Source organism: Nyctereutes procyonoides, unplaced genomic scaffold (assembly GCF_905146905.1).
Source record: "Nyctereutes procyonoides isolate TBG_1078 unplaced genomic scaffold, NYPRO_anot_genome, whole genome shotgun sequence".
Taxonomy (NCBI): Eukaryota; Metazoa; Chordata; class Mammalia; order Carnivora; family Canidae; genus Nyctereutes; species Nyctereutes procyonoides.
Genome location: NW_026575046.1, coordinates 63,888,696 through 63,913,013, shown reverse-complemented (window position 1 = coordinate 63,913,013; position 24,318 = coordinate 63,888,696). Strand labels below are relative to the sequence as shown.

Below are 24,318 nucleotides of genomic sequence, written 5' to 3'. Positions count from 1 at the left end.
CGTGCAGATGAGCTTTGAACCGGGGTGGGGGAAAAGACTGATACTTGCTTTAGTCTAAGTTCCTCTCACTCCAGTGAGGCAGACAAAACAGAAAAATAAGGATGTTTATTTAAGGACATTTCTAGCCCACAGCTAGGGCTCATACTTAGCTCTATGAGCCACTGTCCGGCCTCGTCCCCATTCAATGTGAATGACATTAGGGAGGCCGGGCCACAGGTAGATCCCATTGATCCCACAGTAGGGGGTCCCTCCCATAGTCAGGTATAGATATACTGCTGAGGATGAAGAGGGAAATCACTGGATTAATAAGTTCCTCTACACCCTGCCTGGACCCTTTCATTCCTGCCCACCTTCCAAGACCATGGGTCAAAGATGCCTAGTACCACGATGTGGGGTATCAAGGGAAGCCCCTTTATAAGACCCCAGAGCTGTGGGAAAGGACTGCCCTTCCCTTCTCAGCCATCCCAGGCCTGGGGGCCACTGAGGTAGAAGGGGCAGGGGCTGGGCCACTCTATCCCTCTTGTGGGCCCTTCTCTAGGCTTGCCCTTTAGGGAAGCAGGGGGCTTTTGCTGGTACAGGAGGCCCGGACATCAGCCCAGACTGGAATGCTGCAGTTCTTCCCGAAGCCATGAGGGCACTGGCTGTCCAAGCCGGCTTAGCAGCTTCGACAGATCCAAATTGTGGTTCCGGAAAAAATCCGTAAGAAAAAGGCGGGACTAATAGGAGAAAAATGGAGGCAGAAATGGTAAGGAGTGGGACAAGGATGAGATCTTAGAGGTAGAGAGGGATACCTTGTCCCAGGCTTTACTTACCTCAGTGTCCATATCTGGATACCTTCGGCCTTTGCTCTTCCCGAGACAGCGAGTCTTACCACCTTCAAGTCCCTGGCACCAGAATCCCTTATCTTCATCAAACCTGCTTGATGAGAAGAGGCCACTGGTTGGTAGGGAGAAAGGAAATTCAAACCCCAGAAATGTACACTACCTCTCCCAGCTCACAGGGACACACATCTCTTCCAAACAGACATGGTCAACCTGCTTCCCCATTTCCCCCAGATTCCTCCTCCCCTGGGTCATACTCTCCCACCTGAGGGTCCGTGTGTAGTTCAGAAAGGGTGTGATACCCAGGAACTTCTGGATGCTCTCCATTGAGGCAGCTGGGTTGGTACGCAGCTCTTGCCCATCCACAATCAGCAACTAAAGGGACAGGGATGTGGTTTCTTCTGTATTCCTTAGAAGCCTCTAGACTGAAGGAAGAGGAAGGGAAGGGGGACCCCAACAGGGTCTATTGGGGGACTGTACCTGTCCGGAGGGATAGTAAGTCAGCCAGCGCTGCAGATGGGTGGAATAGTAGCCAGGGACAAGACAGCGGTTCTGCAGGGAGCGAAGTGCCAGAGGGGCCTGAGAGGAGGCGGATATCACCTGGTAGAAGGTATAATTCAGAGCAACTGGGTCTCCATGTGCTCGCTGGTGCTGAAGGACAAGGAATAGGAAGGGAAGGGATGGGTGATTTGAGAATTACTCTGCCCTACTCTTGGTCTGGTGGATAAACAGCATAAGAACCCCTCCCCAGAGCGACTGGCTTAGTTTCCCTACCCTCTTCCTTCTGTCGCTCTAGCAGTCACCACTTCTCTCACTTAAGCCCTAACGTATCCCTAGTTTCAGGCTCACCTGATACCAGGAATAGGCCCTGTCAGCAGGGTTGGTGAGCACAGTGATGATCTTGGCTCGTGGCAGGAGAGCAGCCCCCCGACGTGGTACAACCTCTGAGTCAAAGTAGGTGGCACTTTTTTCAAACAGAAAGTCAGTGCTTGCGTTGGAAGGGACAGGGAAGAAGTCCATGTACCTAGGAAGTAGTACAGATGAGAGGCAGAGAATTTGCAAAGTGAAGGGGCCAAACATCTGTGCTAGTGGAAGTTGGAACGGGGTATTTTGAGGGAAGGGAGTGTTCCTCTGAGAAACATTCCAAGGGTCCCAGTCTCACCAATCAATGCCCTTGTGGTAATTAGGGCCGTTGAAGAACTGAATCTCCTCAAAGGTGCTGGGGCTAGGGAAGCTGCTAGTCACAGCTGGGTGCAGGCTCAGGAAGAAGTGAATAGCTGTGGTCCCTAAGCAGGAGAGAAAGTTCAGGCTATTGTGGGAAAGAAACCAGATCAACAACATGGACTTTAAGGAGGTGAGAAAATAACTACTCTGGGTAGTAATATCCCCTTTGGACAAACTAGAATGAGAGACGCAAAGACTGAGAGAAGCCCAGGGAAGTGTTAGAATAGTTTTCAGCCTTGACTGGATCAGAATCACTTGTGGATTTTTCTAAATATTTTATTCATTCATCTCTCTCGCACACACACAGGCAGAGACATAAGCAGAGGGAGAAGCAGGCTCCCCACGGAACTTGATCTCAGGACCCTGGGACCATGACCCGAGCAAAAGGCAGATACTCAACCATTGAGCCACCCAGGTGCCCTCACTTGTGGATCTTAAAAACAAAACAAAACAAAACACAGATGGTTCTGATGCACCACCAGAATTAAGAAACACTGTCTTAAGAGACTGGATTAAGGAGGGGTGGGTATGTGAAGGGAATTCTTTGGCCAAAGAATCCTTTGGGTGTAAGGGAGGGAAAGAGAAGTTAGCTAGGGATGATTCACCTGTCTTCTGGGGGCCCACAATCAGGAACTTGGGGAGCCGATCACAGGTTTTCTCCTTGGACCAGATATCTTTGTGCCTCTTGTCATCACAAGGATTCTGAAGATGAAGCAAAGAATCAGATGTCTAATCTTTTCCTCAACCCTCCCCGCCCTCATCACATCTCTGGTCACCCTGAGCTCCACCCATACCTGCCAAAGGGGGCTTCGCTCTTGAGGGAACAGTTCAAAGTACTTTCGTGCGAGAGGGACAGGAGGAAGGGTCTGTAGGCGCAGCCGTGTCCAGCACTGGAGGAAGCGCACCAGGCTCTCAAAGGTATACAGGCCCAGCCGATCATTTCCATAATTGGACAGATGGGTCATAAAAATGCTGATCTGTAAGGGGGTGCCTGCATGTCAGAATTGGAGAGCCTACCCCACCTCAGAATCAGACTTGGTAAGCAAAGGTCCCAGCCTCCATACACTTCAGCCCTCCAGTCTTCTAGCCCTTCCTCTCAGCACCTTACCGGATTAAGCAGCACTGTCAGAAAGAGCTCTCCACCTCGGATGCTCCTGTCTAGTTCACGAGAACCTCCGGGATATTCGTTATAGAAGATTGTGTGAGTGAAGAGGCCACATGTCTGCCGTGGCAGTACCTAGAAGAAGGGGGTTGGAGGCGGGGGGGGGGGGTGGGGAAGAGATGAGATTTGAAAGGTGGAATGAAAAGCAGATAAGGAACAAAAGTCCTACAGCATTACGATTCCTTGGGTTTGTAGAGGACTGAGTTATACCAATAAAACTCCTAGTATGTGCACTATGATGTTTTACCCCTCTACCCCCTATTATGTAAACTTCGACTAGAAGTTGATAGGATGGAAGTCAATGCAGGGTGGTGGTTGTCTAAACATAGGAGTTTGATTCAAGTTTGTGTTGGGGGTCCCTCACCATAATGCCATTGTGAATGAAGCCACGGCGGTAGCGGGCAGGGCGGAGATGGGGGTACTCCTCAGTGCTGGTCACCTGGATGCCCCACACAGATTTCCAGGCCTCATAGAGCTGCGTGTGGATGGGGTATACACCCGAGTGGTGGGGGGCCACAGCATACCCCAGATCCGTGGGAATCCCATGCTCCTGGGAATGGCATAGACTCTCACCAGGACCTGGTGAGGTTTAGGGAGTAGAGGGTAAAGAGGGTGGGGATGCCTCCACGGAAAGAAAAATGGACAGGGTAGGGAAAGGGTACCCATTAGGGGAAGGTTGAAAAGGAAGCATTATCTTTGGGCAAAAGTATGGGGACGAGATCCAAGTGTCTCACCAGAGCAAACTGTTTGTTGAGCCTCATCTGGTCAGCCAGCACGGAGCGATTGTGGAACAGGTGTGGCTGCATGTGGCTCCACATGTGGGGGAACCACCAGAACTCTCTGCGGTGCTTCAGCAGCATGTCGTCCCCTGCGTCCTCCTCCTCTGTCCCTATGATCACACACTGACCACTGACCACAGCCGGTTGGGCCCTGTGCCCTCCTCTGTTCCGTAACAATACTGACCACCTTCCATTCTTTGGACAAGATTGTTGACCTCTGCCTACCTAAGCCTATCTGTCCCCCCGCTAACTTGTCTTCCAGCCAACCATGCTAACCTAAATTCACATCCGCCGCCCGCTCCGCACAACATTTTGATCCCAAACCCTGCCCCTTTTCTCCAACTTGTCTACCCAGGAAGATGAACAGTGAAGGGACAGATCACACTAAGACTGATATGCTGAGAGGGCAGAAGAATACTCACCAGTATGATAAAACTTGCCCGAGAAGCCCAGGTTGAAGGTGAAGTTGGGGACTAAGGTCCTGAGTTTGTTCTGGGTGGTCAACAGAGCCTGGAAAAGGTGGTAGGAACACGAGAAATCATGAGAGCACATTAAACAGAAGAAAAATGAGAAGCAGTGTACTTCCTGACTGAAAAGGGCAGAGATTATACCGATGACAAGCTCAGAGTCAGGGTAGTCTGATAGGATAGAGCTTGAAACAGCTTCTAAGGAAAGAAATTGGAGGAAAAAGACTGACCTCAACATCAGCCACCTTCATGCGGGTACCTTCCTTGCCCACAAAGATGTCATCGATGTCTACTAAGATGTAGCGGTCAAGGTCTAGGCAGAGGCGCTTGCCAGTGAGGTACGCAACAGCATCAACAAAAACAAGCTTGTGAAGCCAGAAGGAAAGGCCATGGCCAAAGAGCACCCGTTGGATGCCATCATGAAGCCCCAGGTCCTGTATGACAGTGGGAAGCCGGGTCCGGCGAGGCACTGGTACTGGCACAGGGGGCTCAGCTGGCCGAAGGCTGGCAAGAAGCACTGGTTCATATGTGCTATGATTGGATTGGAAGATGGTCCAGTCATCACCAGGCAGTGGCCCAGGTTCTAGGCGGCTGGGGCGTGTGAGATGCAGTAGGGGGGCAGAAGGATTCACTTGGTAGTCCCGGAGCCCCAAATTTGAGTGTAGAAAAAGGGGAAAGCCCTTGAGCTGGGCACTCAGTAGGCTATGTTCATGGGCTCGGAAAAAGCCAATGATGCCCACACCATACTCCACACAGTACCGGTCTAGCAGTTCCCGACTCCATGCATCCAAGTTGACATACTTGAGCAGGTTTTCATAAATGACCAAGACATAGCGGCCACGGGTATGATCAGTCAGTGTGGGCATGTCCCCTCGGCCAGGTGCTAGCTCGGTGCTATAACGAAAACGACTAGACTCCAAGATGGCCACAATCTCCTGTCCCAGCTGGGAGTATGCACTCTCCACAAATACAAGGACCACAGGTTCAGTTCGAGCTGTCTCTGGTGGCCTGGGGGGCCGTGGCGGGACTGGAGGACGCACAGGGCCAGGGCCAGCTGCCCCACCACTGCTGCAGTCTCCCAAGGGCAGGGGCAAGGGTTCCTTGGCCTTGGGGCTGGTGGACACATAGTAAGCCAGGAAGCCCATGGAGCCCAGACTGAAAGCAATCAGCAGCAGTATGAGGCGGTGCAGTTCCAGCTGCCGAGCTGGGCGTACCACCTTCCACAGCTTGAGCATGGCGGGGAAGGGGAGGCGGGGAAGGGGAAGCAGGGATGGGGACTACCTCAGGGGATGGGAGGTAGGAGTTCTATAGGCTGGGGCTCTCTCAGGAGGGTAGAAAGATAGGAAAATAAGGGAAAAGGATTTCCTCAGGGTCAGTCCCCTGAAAAGCTGGAGTCAAGTACCCTTACTTTAGGGTAGGGGAGTCAGAAGGGGCAATAAGGGGCAACTGGACAGAGTCCATTGGTCTCAGGTCACCATGGCCCCCTGCTCCATGGCTTCAGGATGCAAATCTAGCGAGGTTCCACTCTCCGTCCTGCTGAGCTCCTCACATCAAAGGTTAACAAAGTTCATCATCTCTGCTCTCACTATTTATAAGACAGAGAAATCAATGGGTTACTTCTCCACCTGAAAGTGTATCTTTAATCCATTCCCCTCTTCACGCATCTCTCTTACCTCCTGCTCACAGGATGATTTCTTTTCCAAAAAAAGCTCCTGCAGAAGAACAACACAATCCGGGTCTCATACTTTCATTTCATAGCTTGTTCCCTTTCTGAAAACACTGTCTAAATTCCCCTTCCTGAGCTAATTTCTGAGCTAGAGCAGTATATTCAAGGGTTGGAAGGGAATAAATCTCATCAACAAGAGATCAAACAGTCCAGGAGGCTGAAAATGAACCTGCTCTGAAAAAAGTTCCCAGCCCAAGACTGAGCAGTTGGTCAGCCAGCAGGAGCTCTGGTCGGCCTGGGAGGGAGGGACGGAAAGCCCCACAAGTCCCGTGCTCCAACGAAGTATCAGATAAGAGGAAACTCATGAGTCTGTTAATCTTCCTCATCAATCAAACCCAACATCACAAGCTAAAAGCACTAACGAACTTGCAGTCAGGAGGACGCTAGGGTGGGGGTAGTTGAAGAGGCAAGAGAAATGCTGCTAGGTAATCAGTCAATTCACTTCCAAATCCAGAACCTGGGAACTCTCTTTTCCATTGCTTGTGAAAAATTACTCAGCCCCTGCCCTTCACCTCACCTGCACCAGTGTCAGAGAGGTGACAAAAATGTAGCCCCAGGGCAGGCCACATCACTGGGGCCTGAGATAACCCGGAGAGCTGACTCCAGAGTCTCCTCTCTATCACTTTAGCTTTCCTTCCTAACTTAGCCTAGGTGATACTATATCCTCATCACTGAACAGCTCAGGAAGGTCCTGAGCTAAACTGTGGAGACACGAGGGATTGAAGCCTGTTTCAAAAACAGCAAACTGAGTGGGGCTGGATGAGAGCAACAGGAACTTAAGTCATATCCAACCAATAAGAGAGAGGTAAGGACAGTGTGATCAGAAAACATCAGGGAGGCCTAATTTTGGAGACTGTTTTCTTAAATAGATAGACTGCTTCTAGAAGCTTTACTGCTCCTCTCTCCAGCTCAGCCATTCCTAGTAAGGCCAGTGACTGACAATCCCACTCTACTGCCCCCCTCCCAGACACACACATCTCAGGGGTGATTAGGCAGAGACAGAGTTCCTTGGAATTGGGAGATAATTTAAGAACAGCTGGGCTTTGGCCTGGGTCAAATTAATGGACGTGAGAAAAAAAAAAAAAAAGCTCGGGGAGGATCAAAATGGTGATGGGAAGGGGTAATCTCAAGAGTTAAAGGAAACTGGAGGGAAAACGGAGTAGTGAGAAGTCATCACGGGGGGGGGGGAGTGAACACTCAGGGTGTCTCACCCATTAATGGTAAGAAAAACAGCAAATAGTTACTGAGAGCTTACTCTTCGTCAGACATTCTTCTAAGAGCTTTCCAAATATTTAACGCTCACACCAGCCCTGGGAGGTAAGGTAAGGAGTAGATACTATTATTATCCCCGTTTTACACAGGAGTAATCTGAGGTCCAGAGAAGCTTAGTAACTTGCCCAGGATCACACAGCCCAGTGAGTGGAGGGCTTCAGAGTCAGGCCCGTCAAGCTCCACAGCCGGTGCTCGTAAACCGCTGCATGTCGGCTTCACACCTAGAAGCAGCAGCGATACTCAGGGAAGGGGCGCCCCGGGAGCTACTGGGGTAGAGCGCGGGGTGGGATGGCAAACCCCGAAGCAGGGACGCGGGGCAGGGGTGCTGCGCGTGTGGGCAGCGCCGGGAGGTCTTGGGGGCAGAAACCGCGGGGGTCACCGGGCCTGGGCTGGGCGACAGCACCCGGGCTAAGGGACCGGGAAGGCGGGGCTGGGGGCCCCGCGCGGGGAGACGAGCGCTGCGGCCGCTGGCGGAGGAGGGGGCGCCGAGCAGCGACGACGGGATGCGGGGCTGGCGCACCGGGGGGGGGCTCGGGCGGGGGGTCCCTGCGGAGGAGGTACATGCGGTCACAGGTGGACGCCAAGGGAGCGCCAGCCGGGAGCCCGGGCAAGGGACGCGCTGAGGAGAGCCGGGGGTGACATCGACGCAGGCGTCGGGCTGGGAGAGCCCAGAGGGAAGGCGGAGCCCCGCACCGAGGGCACTGAGGCAACCGGGAGGGCGGAGGGTGGAAGGGCCGCGGGAGAGGGCAGCGCGGGGCCGCGCCGAGGGCCGCCCGGGACAAGCCCGCGGGTGGTGATGGTGGCAACACTGAGGGGAAGTGTGAGGGGAGGAACTGCGGGCGACCGCGGGGGGGGCCACAGTCTGAGGGGGGGTGGTTACCCTCAAGGGCGGCTCACCCGGCGGACTAGGCGGCGTCCCCGCTGGCCCCGGGCTCCGCCGCGTCCCGGGGCTGCCCGGCTTCCCAGCTCTCGGGGCCTCTGGCCGCGTCGCCGCGGCTCCGCCATCTCCGAGCGAACGCTCTGCCGCAGCCGGGCCCAACCACCGCGGCCACCCGGGGGGGGGAGGCGGCGCGCTGCCGCTCGCGGCGCCCGCTCGGGTCCCCGCGGAGTCCGCGCCTCGCAGCCGCGCTGCCGCGCTGCCGGGCAGCCGAGCCGCCCTCCGCAGCGCCCTGGGCAGCCTCGGCCTCCCAGACGGCGGGCCGCGCGCCCCGCCCGCAGAGGCGCTCCCCCACCTCCCCGCCCGGTGGCACAGTCCGGCGAGCGTCGGGCGCCGGGGCTCCCGGGGCGGGGGCGGGGCCAGGCTACGGGCTCGTCCACTCCGACCGGCGCAGGGGGAGCCGAGCGGGCCCGCGGAGGGCGAGGGGGCGGGGCGGCCCCTGGCGCGGGCGGGGCCGGGGGCGGGGCGAGACCCCGGCACTCCGCCGCGGGCCCGCAGCGTCGCTCCCCAGCCTGACTCGCCTTGGCCGCCGCAGCCAGCCGGGCGGGCTGCTTGGAGGCTGAGGAGTTTGTGAGGAAGTTTTATTCTAAAACGGGCCCCAAGGGAGTGGGAGAAGCTACATGTCTCCGTCTGAGGCCCTGTAACCCAGGCTGCTAAATCTTAAGCCCTTGGCCATCAGCCTCCAACAGCAGTAACACAATGGACTGTTTAAAGGTTATTTTATTAAATATCTTCAGTTCAAGGTTTCATTGTAACAAAGCTATGAAGGGTCTACCAACATTCAGAACAAACACTATTTTTAAATTATTTCTATGTCATCATGCAAAAATTCTGCATCAAATGCCTTCCATTTCCTGTTTTAAAAGGTGATTTTTTTTTTTTTTAATAGTCTATTGTCTATAGATGCTGACATTAGCCCCAGAAGAGGAGTAAGAACGCTAAGAAGTGGGGCTGGAGCAGCCATATGAAGCTATGGGTCTTAATGAACTCTAAGACCATTTTTCCTCAAGCCAGCAAAACCAAACCCTGTGGTGAAGGCGTCTGCGTGCTGGTACTGCAGGCTGCAGGGCAAGAAAGGGCGAGGGCCCAGGGGCTGAGGCATGCATGAGGTGCTCAGAGGAGCCTGGCTAAACCCAAGCACCAGCACCCGTGAGTCTGCTCTCTTCTCAGCTGGCTCCAAGGTAAACCTGTAGCTTTGCCTCTTCTCCCAGCTCCTGTGCCCCCTGAAGGTAGTCCAGGAAGCTAGGGCTTACCCACCTTTCCCCCAATAGTGCAGATATTTGTGCAGATAAGTCTGCACAGTTGTTCTGGAGAAACCAAGGCCATGACCAATTGCTCCACCATAATCTTCTCTGCTGTCTGCTTAGAGTATAGATCTTTCCCTCCAGGAATGGAACTCCTTGAGCACAGAGAGGGACAATGAATGTAGGAGCCTTGGCTCTGGACACCTCTTTTGGGTACATGCAGGTGAGGGGGGGTGATGCCCATGCAGATTGTCCAGCAGTAAGTCATATACTTCAGGTGGTCAGTAGAGAGGCCTCTTTAAAGAGAACACCTCTTCTTGCCAGAGCAGTCGGGTCAATCTCAAAGACAGGAAAAGAGATGGACGTGCAGCAAGGGAAGAGTAAGAAGGGAGGCAGTCCTGAGGGCAGCCTGAATGCATAGAAACAACCATCAACTGAATCCCGCTGCCTCACTCCTCCCATCCCACAGGGGCACTTAGCAGAGGGCCCAGGCCCAGATGAGGGTCAGCACGGGGACCACCACCATGAAAAGGCAAGATAAGGATGGTCCAAATTAGCACAGAAACAGAACTGCCAAAGGCAGCAAGGGGAGCCCTGACCAGGGCGTGGCTCTCTCCTTGCTAAGTTATAAGAAATCAAACACAAAGCAAAGCAGCAACCCCTCCCTCTTCCCAGCTGCAGGTATTAGGGCTCAGTATCAGGGCCCACGTGCATTGTGCATCCTATAGAAATGGATGAGTGAGTACATGTCAGACTAACACGAGGTTTCTCATCAGCTTTGTAGCGGACACACTTCTGCAGCACCAATTCTCTTCCCTTCTACACTAAATGGAACAGTATAGCAACGTCCAGGCCCTCAGTCCCTCAGTTCCGAGGCCACTGCTTCTCAGCTGCCTCCACAGCAGGCTGGGAGCTCTGCATTCTCTCCCAAGTAGGTCTGACGGCCACGATGTTCTCATCAGCCTCATTCTAGGCGCTATGCAAGTTCAGAAGAAGTCCATTCCTAGACCTGGGGCAGGCAGGCCACCTCAGGGGCTGCAATCACATCACAGCCCCCAGAGCTCTGTCAGAGTTCTCGCCTGGCCCCCCGAGTCCATGGAGGCCAGAGGCCGAGCTCACCTCTTCAAGGCTGGTGGGTGAGCCGGCTGCTCATGCCAGGACGGGTGTCACACAAACTCCTGCCTTCTTGCCAGCCCAAGGGCTATCGGTGGTTTTAAAACGCATCATGGTATGGATTCCATTTTTTTTTTAAACAATCTTTTTTTCTTTTTTTTTCTTAAATGTAAAAAACACCTCGGTACAGCAGAGACAGACACGAAGGGCGGGCGGGAGGGCTGCATGCAGGGGCGTGCATTGGCTGCTGCCGCTTTGTAATTTAATTGTTTTAAACCTCAAACGAACAGGACTGCCGCTGTCACTCAGGCCCTCCAGAGCCACTGGCTGCGAAGGTTTGACCTCCGGCTGGGATCTCCTAATGCCCCTGTCAAAGAGGACAGATGTGGTAACAGAACAAAGGACAATAAGCACACAGATGAGTTCCAGGGACTTAAACACACTATACACATGGCCAAGTCTGCCTGAGAAGGTGGAGGATGGGGGAGAAGCTAGAATTTAAATATAACATCACTTCACATTTGCTGAGAGCAAATGCTTCACTTAGGAGTATCTTATTTAATCCTCACAACTCACAGAAATAGGAACCACTTTCTCTCTTTTTGACAGCAAAGGAAACTGAGGCTTGGGGTAGGGAAGTAACCTGTTCAAAGTCACCCAACTTAACTTGGAGTCCTGGGGCCAGACACAAGTCTGTCTGCCCGCCTTTGCCACGCCTCTGAGATGGTCGAGATCTCCTCCCCCAGTGTGACTTTCCCACCTCTGATCCCACCTGTCCCCTACCTCACACCCCCCCCCACCAGGTGCACCTGTGGCTGAGCTCACTGCAGCGGTGCAGCAGGGGCTCCTGAGCAGTGATAGTGGACATTGAGCCACTTGCCATCCCGGCGGTGCCAGACCCGGGTCTCCTCCGATTGGCTGGTGCGAGGCCGACCCTGCCCATCGATGTACTGGGTGAGGCGGATGTAGGCGATGCAAGCTGCGTCCTCCCCAATCACGTGGACGTGCGGGTTCAGGATGGTGGTGTGGATGGGCTTGCTGTTCTTGGACAGAACTGCAGGGGGCAAGGCAAAATGTAGGAGGTAGGAGGGCGTCAGGCCCAGGCTCGGATTTTCCTCCCAGCCTGCACTTCCAGGTTTCCCCCTCATTCCAGCATCCATTCTAGCAGTCTCTAAGTCCCACAGACACCAGAGGCCAGGAAATCCCAGGACAATAAGTCTCAGTTATCCAAAAGGAAGAAAGAGGTGGAGAACGAGGATAATAGCAACTGCTACTTTAATCAGACATTGTGCTGGAGTTTTACATACATAAGCTCTATTTCTTGGTCAATATCTTTATTATAAGATAAAGAAACAGGCTCAAGGAGGTTAAGTAATTTGCTCAAATCACACAACATTTGAACTCAGACCATCTGACTCTTTAACAAAGCCTAAGATCTTTCCACTCTTCTGGGCTGATGTTTAGATTTCCTAAGGGTTGGCTTGTCCCTAATTGGCTGCAGAGCAAAATCAAGAGCTTAAGACTTCAAAATGGATTTGTGATTTAGAAAAAAAAAATGTCCAAAGTTAAAATTGAATCACCAAAGCACCAAGCTCAGGATATTCCTGGGGTTCCCAGGTTCTTCTGGGGGAAAGCCAAAAGAAGTTGTTTTGCCATTATCAGCCAGCACTGCAGATGGAGTTGCTTTTAATGAGATTCACATTTTAATTCATTTCAAATGTTGGACAGGAGCTACCTGAGACCCTCCACCTAAGACCCTCCTAGGGCTTCTATGAACTCTGAAACTGTTTCTGGCTAATAGAATTAGTTAGGTAGCCAAGGGTTTACATTTGAAGCTGAGACATGGAGAGGATGGTAGTTAGTAGAGAAAACAGTGACAAAATAAAACTCAGGGCAGGATGGGGAAGGCCCAGGATAAAGTAGGAAAGAAAAGAAAAAAAAAATAGGGAAAAGGAGGGTGCTAGAGAGTGGAGAGAAGGATAGGAGGTGGTGAGTCATCATCTTATCCCTGGGACTTCCACGAACAGTGCAGAGTGCACAGCCCCTCAGCCAGGACTGTCTCCCTCCGTGTTCAGGAGGACCCAAGCCACAACTTCTGATCTTATAAATCACCTCCAGTGCCCTGCTACTTGCTTCTACATTCTTATCCTGGTTTTAATTTCCTCTACTGTGAAACCTGTAGAGAGCTTCATTATTACTTGCTGACTTCATCTCAACCTTATCTCAGTGGTTTCCAGTCCTCGTGGGAAGAGGCGAGGCTTAGAGAAATAGTGACCCTGACTGTGGCAACCAGCACTGCCACCGAGCTGCGGCAGAATGAAGGGACACATGGGGTTCTGGAGCAGGTCCTTCAAAGGTGTCAGTTTAAGACCATCCTCAGGGTACAAGGAGGCAAACACACAGACCAGGGTGCAGCCAAGCATGTCAAATAAGGGAAAAGCGGGCATCTGGGAAGAGGAGGTGAGCAGGGACAGAGGCAAAGGGGGTAAAGGGGCAGGCAGGAGTATATCAGCAGCACGAACCCACTCACGATTCTCAAAGTAAAACTTATGGAAATCCATCCCTTCCACGAGGTTACCAAGGGCCTCAGGCTCAAAGGAAGTGAGGCCTGGATCGCAAATCTTCCTGCAGAAAGAAAAGCAGCCTGTCAGTCTCCTATGAAGACTGTCTTTCTTGTCCGTGGTATCTGTCCTGCAGCAGGTCAGCTATGGGCTAGGCCCAACAAGATGGCAAAGATCTTAGGGCCCACCACCGGGACCCCATGGCAGGGTGGGATACTATCACAGGGTATCTACCCGGGAGAGAGGCTAGCCTAAGGGCCTGGGGTTTAATTCTGACATTGTGCCCAAGGCCCAGCTCTCCCTTTTCCCAGGGTACAGGCTGATGTTGGGGAGGAGGGAGGGCCTCGAGAGACAACGTGGGTCTCAAGGAAATGGGTCTCTACTCACGTGTAGGCTTCAAAGTCCCCATTGTTGATGGCCTCAATCAGTTGTTCTGTGATCTTAATGATCTCCTGTTTTCGCACTGTGGAGGGAAAAAAAAATCCAGCAATTTACTTCCTAAGTGACAGAGAGCCCTCCCCAATCCTTCAGAGAATCCCTGTGATCTCTATCTTTAACATCGAGGCCCTCTTCAGGGAGACCGAGCCCACTTTCTCTTCATTCCTTCTCTGTTGTCTATGGAGCTAATGGCCCCCTCCTCCTGAAGCCCACCACCCTTTCGTTATAGTTCTCTGGCCTTTATCTCCCTCTCCATCAACAAGTAGGATGCAGAAAACGCTCTTGTCTTTTACAATTGAGGAGGCTAGCCATTATTAATACTCTGCCTAGAGTCTGTGTATCCCATCCCCAGCATGTTTAGCCTCTAGAAGAAGCATCTCCTGATATGGCTGTCTCCACTGCCTGCTTACTTCTCTCACCTGAAGGGGCTCAGTCAGGTCTCAGTTTCCACCACACCACACCACCCCCAACCCTCACTCAGTGGTCCAGAACCTAGCCCTGGGCAACAGCCAGCCTGAGAGCAGAACCTAGCCAGGGATGAGGGCTCTAAAAGGATGAACAGAGCCCTGGGATGGATGCTTAATTCTCTTCACCTTGCTCATCTCCTCCACAGGGCTTTTCTGGGATAAAGGATCTTGGTACTATAAACACTCTTTTTCAACAGAGCTTCTCACCAGAGAGATGGCTCTGTTTACCCAGGACGAGCCTCGGAAAAGTTCTAAATCTCATACCAGCTCTCATGCCAGGATGTGTCCCTCAAGAAAACCAAGACAAAGCTCAGAATGACAGGCAGGCAGAACTGGAGCCCTCAGAGCCCCCCACCCCCATGCTATCCAAAGCCGAGGAACCGCTGGTGGTACCCTGTACTCATCGGCAGTTCACTGACAGGGAACAGCACTGTTAGCCGGAGCACCACTAGGGTAAAGGAGGGCTCAGACTGAGCTCAGGCTAACCCTGACCAGAGACCCGGGCTGGCCCAAGCTACAAGCCTTTCCTCACAGGAGCAAGAGGCTGCAAGACAGATGCGAGCATTAGAACAGCACAGCCGAGGGCACAGCTGGGAGAGGACAGCACAGCCAAAAAGACATGACCAGGTGGGGGCCCCGCAGCCACCAGAACTGTCACGTAGGCAGCTCCAGGTGAGTAAGCAGCATGTTGGGGGAACAAACAAGCTCTATCCACTTTCCAGAGGCAAGCAGGTACGTGTGTACACACACACACACACACACACACACACACACACACACACACACATTCCCTCTCCAACCCCACTGAACCCATTTGTAGGACCTGACTGGGGCCCTGTGGGTGAAGAGGATCGTGTTGATAAACTCTAAAAGGATAGACAGTAGAAGGAAAAGAAGCAGACAAAGGCATTCTCTACATGACACAACTTAGACATTCTACTATCTCATGTCTTTTTCATTACAGAGCTCTGAGGTAGGTGCTATTTTATTCCCACTTTATAGATAAGGAAGCTGAGGCTGTGGGAGGTTCAAGCTACTTCAGGTGTGTCTCACCCCAAGCCTCATGCTCCCAGTATGATATGTTGAGCCTCAGGCAACACCGCATCCCAACATGGTTCTCGGCTATAGCAATTTCACCATCACCCCCGCTCCCACCACCTTTGACCTGATTTCTGACTTGGCCTTTCTTCCTGGCTCATTGCTGAGGCAAGGCCCACCAAATATCCCAGGGGCTTTCTATTCCTTCCCACCATGTTCTTCCACCCACTCTTGATGTCTTTGGGCCCTGGTCCCAGGGGCCCCTGCCTGGCCTTAAAGGCACCTCCAATCAGCTCTCCCACCCAGCAGAGGCCGAGCTCCCCAAGCTTACTGAGACAGACAGCTGGGTTGGGCTGACAGCTCTGGGGGGATCCCTGAGGGGCTTCAGGATGAGCCAGGGAGACAGAAGCCAGATTGTGCCTCCCTCACACTTACTGGCTGAGGAGCAGAGAGAAGGCTGGGGCTGCATGCCTGCAGAGGGGGCTGGTCTGTCCCGGGAGCTCCGTCCTTCAGGCACCGAGCTGCCATTCCCAGTGCGGAGCGGGGCAGCTAGCCAGCCAGGGCAGGGCAGGGCAAGGCAGAGCAGCCAAAACAAACAGAACAAGGCAGGTGAGCGAGCAAGCCAGACAGGACCCAAGCCCGTGGCACTGCAGAGCCGGGGCAAGGCAACGCCTCGGGCTGCTGTGGACACTGGACCACATCCCACGCTGCCACCTCTGCCAGAGAGGCCTCCCAGCTGACAGTCCCAGGAAGGTGCACAGACTTGGGCTTGTGGCTTCCAGAGGAGCCTTTGAACAGCCTGTACAGGTACCCATGCTCCCGGGGAAGATGTCACAGGGGGCTAGGCTACAAGGTCAAGAGCCGTGAAGGAGCCACTTACTCCACCAGCATCTCCAGAACTGAATTGCTCTGGCCTTAATCCCAGCAGCCCTACAAGTACTGTTTTTAACTCCCTTATATGTTTATGCTTTTTATTTTTTTCAGGTTCCAAAGGTTCAGTGCCCCTTTACTGCTCCTGGGGGTGCTCTCTCAGCTCTGTCCTGCAACTTTTCTGCGACCCTGGCCTCAGGTCACTTACTGATGGTAAAGGGAGCAATCCCAGGAGGCCAAACCAAAGAGCAGGACAGAGATTCCCACTGGTCTGGTCTGCCACGCCCTCCCACACCCCCTGGCCCTCTGGCCAGGCCCAAGCTTAGGCTGGTGGTCCTCACAGGACCACTAGGACATGGCCAAATGTGGTCCTGACTTCATCATTTATGCCAAGATTTTGCGACGATAGTCGCTGATCCCCATGTGCCCAACTGTTCCGGTTTTAAAGCTGAAAGTTCCACGTCCCGGGAGTTGCTCCAGGCCTAGGGAAATCGGGACGACTGGTCACCCTACTAATGACTCACTCTATTTGTGGGATACTGCTCCAGGGACTCAGGATGTTTTCCGTACTGGGATCTCCTATCCTTATCAGCAACAGGGACAGTTCTCTGAGCCCTGGCCTCAGAAAGGCCCAGGAAAAGCTCTAGTTTAGCTATTCCAGACTTGGGGTCAAAGAAGAGAAATCTCTTGCCCAGCCAGGCCAGACAGGGACCTCACATCTTAGCCCATGGAAAGTAGCTTTTCTGCCAAGCCCTCTCCTAGAGTATAAGGAAGCACCATTCTCAGTTCTGGGGACAGACAAGACAGGTGCCCCATTGGAACCAAGGTACCTGGGACACTGCTGGGGTCCCTTCCCCACCAAGGGCCAGCACCTACCTTTAAGGTCTTCATCTTCTGTGGTGGTGTTGCAGCTCTCTGTAGAGCCCTGTAGGCCAAAAAGAACATGTTTCTATACACTCAGGTCCTTGGAAACTAGAGGAACCGAGCAGAACAAAAGCAGCGTATGTGCTCTGCAGGAGGTACAGGGAAGAATCATAGAAGGCTCTATTTGCACCCTTGCCATCTGACTTTTATAGAACCTTGGATTCCCAAACTCCTTCCCTAGTCTTCCTCAACTCAGTAAATGAAACTATCTATCCTGTCATTAAAACCTACAGTCATCGGGTTGGCTGGGTGGCTCAGTAGGTTGAGCATCTGCCTTCAACTCAGGTCATGATCTCAGGGTCCTGGGATGGAGCCCCACAGCAGGCTCCCTGCTCAGTGGGGAGTCTGCTTCTCCCTCTCCATCTGCCTCTCCCCTCTAATAGCTTGTCCTTGAGGCTGGAAGAAAATGCGTACTGCTATGAAGTCGTAGTAGCAGGCCTGCGTCATCACCCTCCTGCTGCTCCCCTCCCAGCTCCACACTCTTAGCTCTGCTTCATTTCCCCTGTTCTGCATACATACTAAGCCCCTGCTTTCACAGCTCTCTGGTCTAGGGCACTCTGCCCCTGCCCCAGAGTCTGCCTGGCTGTCTCCTTCCCACCATTTAGTTTTTAGCTCAAAAATCACCTCCTAAGGGAAGCTCTTCCCTGACCACTTAAGTAAAAGCCCTGTTCACCCCCTCTCTTCACTTAATGTCATTTTCTTCATAGCACTTACCACTACTGGATTTTATTTTACTTATTTGGTTTTTGGTTTATTATCTGCCTCCCCTACACCTGTGGAGAGAGATTTTTGTCTTGTCACCTCTGTAGACCAGAGCCCCAGATGGTTTGGGGCTCGATAAATATTTACTAATGGTGGTGCAAATAAGAAGACAAAGCTATTGAAGGCATAATGGGGTGAGGCAATGGAGGATGCTCTAGGGTCTGATTATACTTTTGTCTCTTTTTTTAGCTGTTTGCTGTCATTTAAGCCTCACAAGTCATGGAGGGACATTCCATTATTATTATCCTTAATTTATAGGTAAGGAAGTTGAGGTGCAGAGTGCTAGAGTGACTTATTCAGGGGCCTAGGATTCAAACCCAGGCCCATCTGACTATAGGGCCTGAAGTATAGTACCGTTCCAGGGAACAGAGCGACAAACAGGTATACATTGTCTCCAGCCTAGACTCTGCACACACCTTGGCCTCAAGGTGCAGCCTGTAGGTTGCCATCTGCAGGACCCACAGACTCAGACTCTGTGATCCAGCCCACCTCTTTCCTGCTGATCTTTAAAGCAGGAGACCAGCTCAGGACCACTCACCTTGATCCCATCTGTAGCGTTGTGTACCACGGTGGTTTGTGGCTCCTGTGAGAGAAGATGAAAATTATCCTCCTGACCTGGGGACAGACCTACAGCTCTTCCCTGAGGGACCCCATCCTTTACCCCAGTCCCTCATAGACCCTATCATGACCACTGAGGCCTGCCTGCCAGCCAGTCCCATAAAACAAAATATTCTGGCTCAACTGGGTCCAGGCAGCTGGGAAGCCCCAGATTTAGGGGACAGTACTGGCTGAGCAAGAAGGCCAGGCCTGACACTTAACAAAAGCAGGTACCAGGGAAGCTGAGAGGACAAGGAATCTGTCCCTGATTCCTGCTGTGATTCCTGCTGGATCTGAGTGTTCTTTCCCTACAGGACAAGTACACTGGAAGAGCTGTGGGGCTGAGGCACAGGCCAGGCCCTGCCAACAGTATTCATCAAGGGGTGGGTAGGAGGCAGGGATAGAGGGAGAGTGGACTAAGGTCTCTCAGAAAGACCCAGAATGCCCCCTCAGCAAGCTGAGCCTACGGAGCTGCCTGCTTTACCATCTTTTGCCTTCACCAGAGTTCCTGTCCCTGTTGTGCCATGAGGTAGCATGGAGGTCCAGGTCTGCAGGAAGTAGAAGTAGGAGCAACAGGTACAGTTCCCCTCCTTCTCTCCCAGTCATTCCTCTGCTAACTCTCTAGTTAGTGCTACTAGCAGAAAGATCTCTGAGAGCACACAGTGCCCTCAGCACGGAGCTCTCCAGGAACTCCAAGACCTCAGCACCGTCCAGAGGTAAGGGACCCTAGCCCTCCTTCCTGTTCATAGCTTTGCAAAGGAGAGGCTGAAGCAGATTTTATAAGGAGGACTCCAAGAACTGAATGACAGGTCCCAAGAAAGCTCCTACCCTCTGATAAGCCACTCACCTTCCCGGCCCCTACAGCAGACCCATGGGGGCCCAGCCTGGGGCTAAGAGGTTTAGTTGAGAGCCCTGACCACTCTTCCCCACCCTCAATAGCAAAAGGAGCAGGAGCAGCAGTTCTGCGGTGCAGGAAGGAGCATGGCCACACAGGACAATGAGGGGGAGGGGGCCCATGGGGCAGTACACAAAGCAGCCTGCTCTACAGGGATGAGAAGGAAAGGCCCAAGGAGGCCTGGGAGGGAGGGCAAGAAGAGGAAAGGAGAGGAGCGGGAGGCAGCCAGGGGCAGGGGCGGAGAAGCCGTAGTCAGGAGGTACCATGGCCGTCTGCAAGGGCGCGGGCTCTTGGGCTGGGCTTACGAGACTGTTTTTGTTGTTGCTCTGTGGCTGAGACAAGAAAACAGATGGTTTAGTTCCTCTACAGTCACTGAAGCTGCTCAGGTTTGACTCCCAGACCTCCCTTGCCCCCGGCCTGGCCCGGAGGAGCTAGGCCTGAGGTGGCCTCCATCATACTATGTGGATGGGAGCAATGATCAGAGAGATGATCGACTGGAGGGGGGGTAGTATTTGGAGGGGCCCAGAGACCTAACACTGGAGGCATCCTTAAGGTGGGACCAGCCCAAAGACTTGTTTCAAAGCATCTCTCCAGAAATCTCTGCTTATGCCAGATGCCATGTCATTGGACAATCACATTTCACAAAAAATAAATTCAGGATCTTCTCATTTTACAGGGAAAAAGAAAGGTTTATAAGAAAGCAGAACAAAATGCAGAAACTCTAGGTCCCCTATCTGTGGGCAGTCTCCTGCTGCCCTTTCAACCTGCCACTTGCATTTCCTTTCCTTTGAAACACCAGCTTGAAGCCTGATCTGAAAAGAAGAGGAACATGAAGAGAAAGAAAACCTCACCTAGAAGATGGTATCCAGAGAGGAAGGGGCGGGGGGATATATTGACTTTGGATACAAAATGCACCCACTGCCCCCACGGAGCAGAGACAAGGCTGTGCTGTTGGCCTTTCTGCCTCATAAATCTCGGTCTTGCTCAATTGGGAGTGAGGGCAGAGCTCCAAGGAGGGGAAGGTGAATCCAGGGGGGTGACTGTGGCTGCGGTCCCAGAACCCAGCCCCTAGGAGAGTAGGCTGCCCAGCAGGCCAACATTCCTGACAGCAGCAGACCACTAGGCTATCTTGGGATATCTCCTTGCTTTTTGAAATGTTATACTGAGTGGCCCGGGAAGGGAGGGTTTGGGGAGGATGGTGAGGAAGGAAGGAGGCTGACCTCCAGGGCAGGGAGCCATATCTATAAGAGGCTCTCTGCCTCTTCCACTGCCCTCACCAATGTACTCTGTCTCACTGGGAGTCCCAGTGGAGCCAGTGGCCACTGAAGAACAACCTGATGCCTGCAAGTTCTTCAAAAGACAGACAGCCAAACATGTAGCTACCATCTCTGAGCAGACACAAATGAGGACACACTGGCAGGTCAGATGTGCGTCTCCTCTCCTAGGATACACACGGAAAGCTATCCAGACCACTCTACTTCTTGCCTTGAGGCTTCTTTTATGGCCCCTTGGATCAGACTTGAAGGAATCCAACCCTAGGTTCCTGTCAACAGCTGAGACGTCCCCAAACACAGGACTAAGCATAGAACCTTAAGCCAGGCACCAAGTGCTACCACACTCCATTGAACCCTGCAGGTTGGAAAAGAGGGGTCCCAGCAAGAGTCAGGACGTGGGTCTACACTCACATTAACTCTGCTCTCTTCCAATCCCCCGCAGAAGAGGCAGAGCCATCCTAGCTCAGCTACTAAGTCCAATCTGTTTGGGGCTGCCTGAATGAAGAAGGATGTCCTCCCGGCAAAGCCCAGCTGAGACAGAGACCCTGGCAGGGGGCAAAGACTCCAGGGTCTCCTTAAAGCTGCTATATCTGCAGAGGGTTGGGATGTCAACCAGGTGGCCCCACCTCTGGCTTTAATGGATGCTTTCGTAACAATCCAGGCTGCTATGCTCCCCGTGGTGGCTTGTGTCCCATGAGAAAGAAGGTGACATTCTCTATAGTCTTTCAGCTATTCCCCAACCCCTGAGGGGTGGGTAGGAAGGATGAAATGTTGGGCACACCCTGCTAACGGACGCTGGCACAGAGGCAAAGGCCCAGAGAGTGAGGCTCAGGGCTGCGGGCCTTTGTAGTTCCTCTGCCCAGATGTCCACTGGCTGCCAGTCTGTGGGAAGTGCTGGGTGAGCAGGGCCTCTCCTCCTGAGCAACAGTGAGTGAGGGTCTCTCCCTGTGACTGCCACCTGGCCCCAAGTCCCTGCTAGCTTCCCTTTCTGCCCTGGGCTGCTGGAGGCAGTCGGAGCTCTGCAGCAGGGAGCGCCACACCACACACTCCGATGCCCACTGTTGAGGCCACCAGGAGACCTCGGGCAACAGGCCCCCGCCTGGCAGGACAGGCCGCGCTTGCCCACACAGCACAGACATGCAGTGAGGATGAGTGAAGCACACGCACATGGCAGAATGGGTTTGCGTGGCTGGCAGGCGGGCGCAGGCAGCATGGATAGGCAGGTGGGTGGGCAGGCAAGGCTCACCATTAGGTGCACGCTGGAACTCGACTTCCTTTTCTGGACACACCACAGCGAAAGGGAAAGAGAAGGGGAAAGAGGAGGTAAGACGAGAAGCACAGAGATGCTGCAGGTTAGTGCACCAGCGTGGGCTCTGCCTCAGGAGAAAAGAGCGGAAGAAGGAGACCTGGAGCCCAGCACCAGAGGGATTCAGACAGCACCTAGACCACCAGGCACACGCATCCCTCCACACCCTGGGACAAGAGCTCCGTTGCTGTCAGGTTCACAAACAGAGATTTAGTGTATTCTAAGATGCCTCCGCCTTGCTCACAGAAAGCTCTGGGAAGAGGTTAAGTCACAAGTTTGTAAAGATAACATTCTGTTGCCAATTTATAGGTTTGGGCTTGTAAGGTGGGCTCCTTGTCAGGTTATGTGTCTTCTCTCGTTACTAGGTCTGCCTGCAGTTCAGGTGAGCAGCTACTGGGCAAATAGCAAAAGCCATTCAAGGTCATATTCAGCTTTGGAAACCTTAGACTTCTGAACCGAGACTTTTTTTTTCTTTTCTTTTCTTTTTTTGCTGCATCCCTACACTGCTTTTCAGAGAAAGATGTTGAGCTTTTGAGCTCACCTAGAAGATTTCAATCTCACTGCATCTTGCAATTAGTGGGAAATGGGAAAATAGGGGTGCTGGTGACTAAAAGTGCAGTGATCATGAAGATGTCAAGATGTAACCTGGTGGGGGGGGGCGGGTTGCTAAAAGCAGGGATTCCTTAGCCTCAGCCAGATAGAGGCTCACAAATTTTTTGTTCAGATGTGAAACAAAAGCATACAAATAAAGGCCACATGGAGCAATGAAAATACATCTCAGAAGACTGTGTCTAAAAGGTGAAAGGGACTTGAGAAGTTTATAATTAGCTTGCTGGGAGACGGAAGTCCCTTCAGAACATGTCTGCCTGTTGTCTGACTACTGTTCTAGGCACAGTGAACGAGTCAGGTAAATGTTCCTTCCTCAAGAAGCTGACATTCTACTTTAGAAGACATTTTCAGGACTATAATAAATTCAAAAGAAAGGGACTACAAGTATTTAAAAGAACTTAAAATTATATCTAAAGAAAAAGAAAGCCTAGCGTCGCGTGGGTGGCTCAGCAGTTGAGCGTCTGCCTTTGGCTCAGGGCGTGATCCTCAGTCTGGGGATCGAGTCCCGCATCAGGGTCCCTGCGGGGAGTCTACTTTTCCCTCTGCCTATGTCTCTACCTCTCTCTGTGTGTCTCTCATGAATAAATAAATAAAATCTTAAAAAAAAATAAACGAAAAAGATAGCCTAAGAATAATTGGGCTGCTTCTTCTTTTTTAAAAAAAGTACCTTTATGGCCAATGTGGGGCTCCAACCCATGACCCTGAGATCAAGAGTCACATGCTCTAATGAGAGCCAGGAGCCCCCAAATTAGGCTTCTTTTACAATAGCCTTTTGTTTATGCCCAAATATGTAATTTTATTTCCAATTATTCATCAAAAAGAGGAAGTTAGTTTACATTCATATTTATCCTTTTATCCAACCAGAGTGTTTACAATGTGAGGGAGGGTCCATCTCTGTCACTTCATCGGTGCCTAGTGAAATACCTTAAAGGTAGGATATGATCAACAAACTTCCTCTGAGTTGAACTGGGCTTGCTGACTCTGGTTTCCCCTCAGGCTAAAGCAGAGCACAGGTCTCTAACTTGCCCAACATTGCTGGAGTGAAGGCTGCGGGAGCACTGACTGGGCCCACCCTTGGTCCTGGTGGTTTACAGGCCCTGGCTGTGTGGTGCAGTCAGCTTTTACCTGGACCTTGCCTTAAGCTAAGCACTTTCAATTGTTTGCTTCATCTAATGGGTAGTAAGTTCCCAATCCTAGCTGGCTCTCTTTTTCCTCAACTGTCCTGCATGCAAACCCAAGATCCTTTTCTGCCCCAGGCCCTGACTTTACCGGCAGCCATGCATAGCTGAGCTCCTCTCAACCAGCACATTGCAGCATGGTTTAAATACCAGGTCATTTTAAAAGAACCACATCTCACTTTTATTTAAAAATTAAAATATTGATTTAAAGTTTAAAGCCAGGGAAGCCCGGGTGGCTCAGCGGTTTGGCGCCGCCTTCGGCCCAGGGCCTGATCCTGGAGACCCGAGATAGAGTCCCATATGGGGCTCCCTGCGTGGAGCCTGCTTCTCCCTCTGCCTGTGTCTCTGCCTCTCTCTCTCTCTCTCTCTTATGAGTGAATAAATAAAATCTTTAAAAAAATAAAAAAATAAAGTTTGAAACCAGAAAAGGATTTGAACCTACGTTCTATACTTCCACAAATATTCAAACAGTACTTCACAAGATGCCTATATCCCCCCTTTTTTCTTTTCTTTTATTTCTTCTCTTTTTTCTTTTCTTTTCTTTTCTCTTTCTTTCTTTCTTTCCTTCCTTCCTTCCTTCCTTCCTTTCTTCTTTCAGACTAGATGGCCATTCTGGCCTGGGATGAGCAAAACGCATTAACTGTCCTCAACTAG

At 52.3% G+C, this 24,318-nt stretch overlaps 2 protein-coding genes across 31 annotated transcripts in view; both read right to left on the bottom strand.

Moving 5' to 3' along the window:
* Positions 1-90: 90 nt before the first annotated feature.
* On the bottom strand, positions 91-8,581 carry NDST2 (N-deacetylase and N-sulfotransferase 2). Of its 5 annotated transcripts, none has more exons than XM_055325022.1 (16): positions 8,349-8,581; positions 7,435-7,672; positions 6,127-6,165; positions 4,684-6,038; positions 4,409-4,496; positions 3,942-4,096; positions 3,572-3,757; positions 3,154-3,282; positions 2,840-3,022; positions 2,651-2,747; positions 1,984-2,107; positions 1,671-1,845; positions 1,302-1,472; positions 1,124-1,196; positions 813-918; positions 91-716 (listed from the first exon to the last, which is right to left on the bottom strand). In XM_055325022.1, exons 4-16 carry the CDS (start codon positions 5,686-5,688, stop codon positions 656-658), a joined length of 2,553 nt encoding a protein of 850 aa, XP_055180997.1. In that variant the 5' UTR covers positions 5,689-6,038; positions 6,127-6,165; positions 7,435-7,672; positions 8,349-8,581; the 3' UTR covers positions 91-655. The 5 variants fall into 5 exon arrangements, with proteins under 5 accessions (XP_055180997.1, XP_055180998.1, XP_055180994.1 ...); XM_055325023.1 differs by having other exon boundaries at positions 813-915; XM_055325019.1 differs by having other exon boundaries at positions 813-915; positions 1,087-1,196; positions 8,349-8,580.
* A 509-nt stretch (positions 8,582-9,090) lies between these two features.
* CAMK2G (calcium/calmodulin dependent protein kinase II gamma) overlaps positions 9,091-24,318 on the bottom strand; it is a 55,056-nt gene continuing 39,828 nt past the window's right edge. For 4 of the 26 annotated variants that reach the window (XM_055324968.1, XM_055324971.1, XM_055324969.1 and 1 more), the window contains 9 exons: positions 21,818-21,850; positions 19,561-19,629; positions 18,344-18,388; positions 16,996-17,044; positions 15,685-15,798; positions 13,694-13,769; positions 13,276-13,370; positions 11,555-11,799; positions 9,091-11,112 (listed from right to left, as the gene is read on the bottom strand). In XM_055324968.1, coding sequence (XP_055180943.1) covers positions 11,567-11,799; positions 13,276-13,370; positions 13,694-13,769; positions 15,685-15,798; positions 16,996-17,044; positions 18,344-18,388; positions 19,561-19,629; positions 21,818-21,850 — 714 coding nt within the window. In that variant the 3' untranslated portion in view covers positions 9,091-11,112; positions 11,555-11,566. Of the gene's footprint in view, positions 11,113-11,554; positions 11,800-13,267; positions 13,371-13,693; positions 13,770-15,684; positions 15,799-16,995; positions 17,045-18,343; positions 18,389-19,560; positions 19,630-21,817; positions 21,851-24,318 lie in introns of those variants that run through there. The other 22 variants (XM_055324970.1, XM_055324973.1, XM_055324977.1 and 19 more) reach the window with 10 other exon arrangements.